Here is a 1,678-nt window from a genome sequence, read left to right as displayed (position 1 = left end):
TAAATACTATTCTTATATATATGAAATTGATGATCTGAAAGATTTTAATGTGACAAGAGGGAAAATACTTTTTCAAACTACTTTATATCTTGATAATTTTGATAACTTATTCAAAATGTTTAAGTTGGGTCAAAGTCATGTCAACCTTGTTCAAAATATTACTGCAACATGTAGATTTATCCATATTGTGGGTATTAAGTGGAGTTAAAACTACTATGGACTATTATGACTCCATATATGACAACATCTATGCATTTGCTCATGTGGAAAATGACCAAATTGTTTCCTCCTTTTGTCGCGAAGAGGTGTAGAGTATATTTCTAAATACAGCGCACTTTTTGGTTGAATAAATTTCTAAATGAGCAGAATGTCAGTGCTCAATAAACAAAACAAGGAACTAGTCTATTGGGTGGTGGCGGTGGGTAGAAATGGTTTCCTGTGGTGTTTTCTTTCAGCTGCAGAAAGTATATTGGTCACAGAACCATCTAAAGCGCAGGGAAAAAATAAAAGGAATGAATACGTCAGAGAAATAGATCTGACCTCACATTCAGTTAGATACACTGTTTATGCAGCTTTAACAAGGTCTACTTGCTGCAGTTACTTATTAGTTTTCTGTTATTCATTCTTACTGTGTGTGTGTTTTGGTTTTCAGATGCCAAGATGCAGGAATTTGACCAGGACTCCTTGGGCCTGCCTGATATCCTTCCTGGTTTGTATTGCTACATTATATTTAAAAGGTTTTCTAAAGAAGCCCTAATTTCTTCTTCTACAGTCATTTCTTAAAAAGTACTGTAAGATGTAACCTTAATTAACCTAACATATGTGTATTAAAGATGCATTTTTAAAAAGCTATCTTATGAGGTTTACTAGCTGGACAGAGTGATTAAAATCTAAACTTTTAAATTATACTTTTATTTGTTGAATAGACTGTACAAGCCTTCCACATAAAACAGGAAACCCATATATCTTCATGTGACAGGGTCACATGAAGGGTCACACAACCAAATAAGGTGGTTGTTTTAACCAAAGGATTGGTTGGACACATAAATACCTACCAGATTGGTCAAATTCAACCAATTCTTAGGTTGTATTGACCAAACTGTTTTCAGAGTGCACTTAATTTTCATCTATTTGTAGGGAAACAAGGATAAGATGAGCTTGTAAAAATTCAAAATTTCATTTAGAAAGACTAGTCGGAAAAGTTGTTACAATTCAAGTCAATGCAATAATACCTCAAACTGTTAAATAACAACTCTGTTGTTGTTTAACAGTCAGTTTAAAGGAATTACAATGACTTTCATGGATATGAACACTGAATATCAATATTTTCTCTGTTCTAGATGATCTCTCAAACTTTTTGGACGATGACTACTTAGGTAAGAATCATTTAAGTTTGGTGACTTGCGTTCACGATTTTACCCATTTAGAAAATGTGATCAATGTTTAATTATCTATTTGCAGTTACTCACCTGGATCCAGCCATGCTCTTCAATATGGATCTTGGTGTTGACTGCGTGGATGAAATCATCCTCAACAGTGAGCATTTCTTTTTGTTTTTGTCTTATAAAAAAGACAAAAAATTGTCTTATTTATTATTTATTTATTAATAAAAGATCAAATGAAAACACACAGTTATAAAGAACTTAGCATGAAGCTGTTGCAGAACTGGAGAGCTCCT

General features: G+C 33.0%; 1 protein-coding gene across 1 annotated transcript in view; it reads left to right on the top strand.

Moving 5' to 3' along the window:
* Positions 1-603: 603 nt before the first annotated feature.
* ciita (class II, major histocompatibility complex, transactivator) overlaps positions 604-1,678 on the top strand; it is a 19,153-nt gene continuing 18,078 nt past the window's right edge. The window contains exons 1-3 of the mRNA XM_015404025.1: positions 604-709; positions 1,341-1,376; positions 1,462-1,536. Coding sequence (XP_015259511.1) covers positions 661-709; positions 1,341-1,376; positions 1,462-1,536 — 160 coding nt within the window. The 5' untranslated portion in view covers positions 604-660. The remainder of the gene's footprint in view (positions 710-1,340; positions 1,377-1,461; positions 1,537-1,678) is intronic.

Source organism: Cyprinodon variegatus, unplaced genomic scaffold (assembly GCF_000732505.1).
Source record: "Cyprinodon variegatus isolate N-32 unplaced genomic scaffold, C_variegatus-1.0 Scaffold1617, whole genome shotgun sequence".
NCBI classification, from domain to species: domain Eukaryota; kingdom Metazoa; phylum Chordata; class Actinopteri; order Cyprinodontiformes; family Cyprinodontidae; genus Cyprinodon; species Cyprinodon variegatus.
Note: the sequence above shows the minus strand (reverse complement) of the source record. Positions and strands in the feature narration are given on the sequence as shown.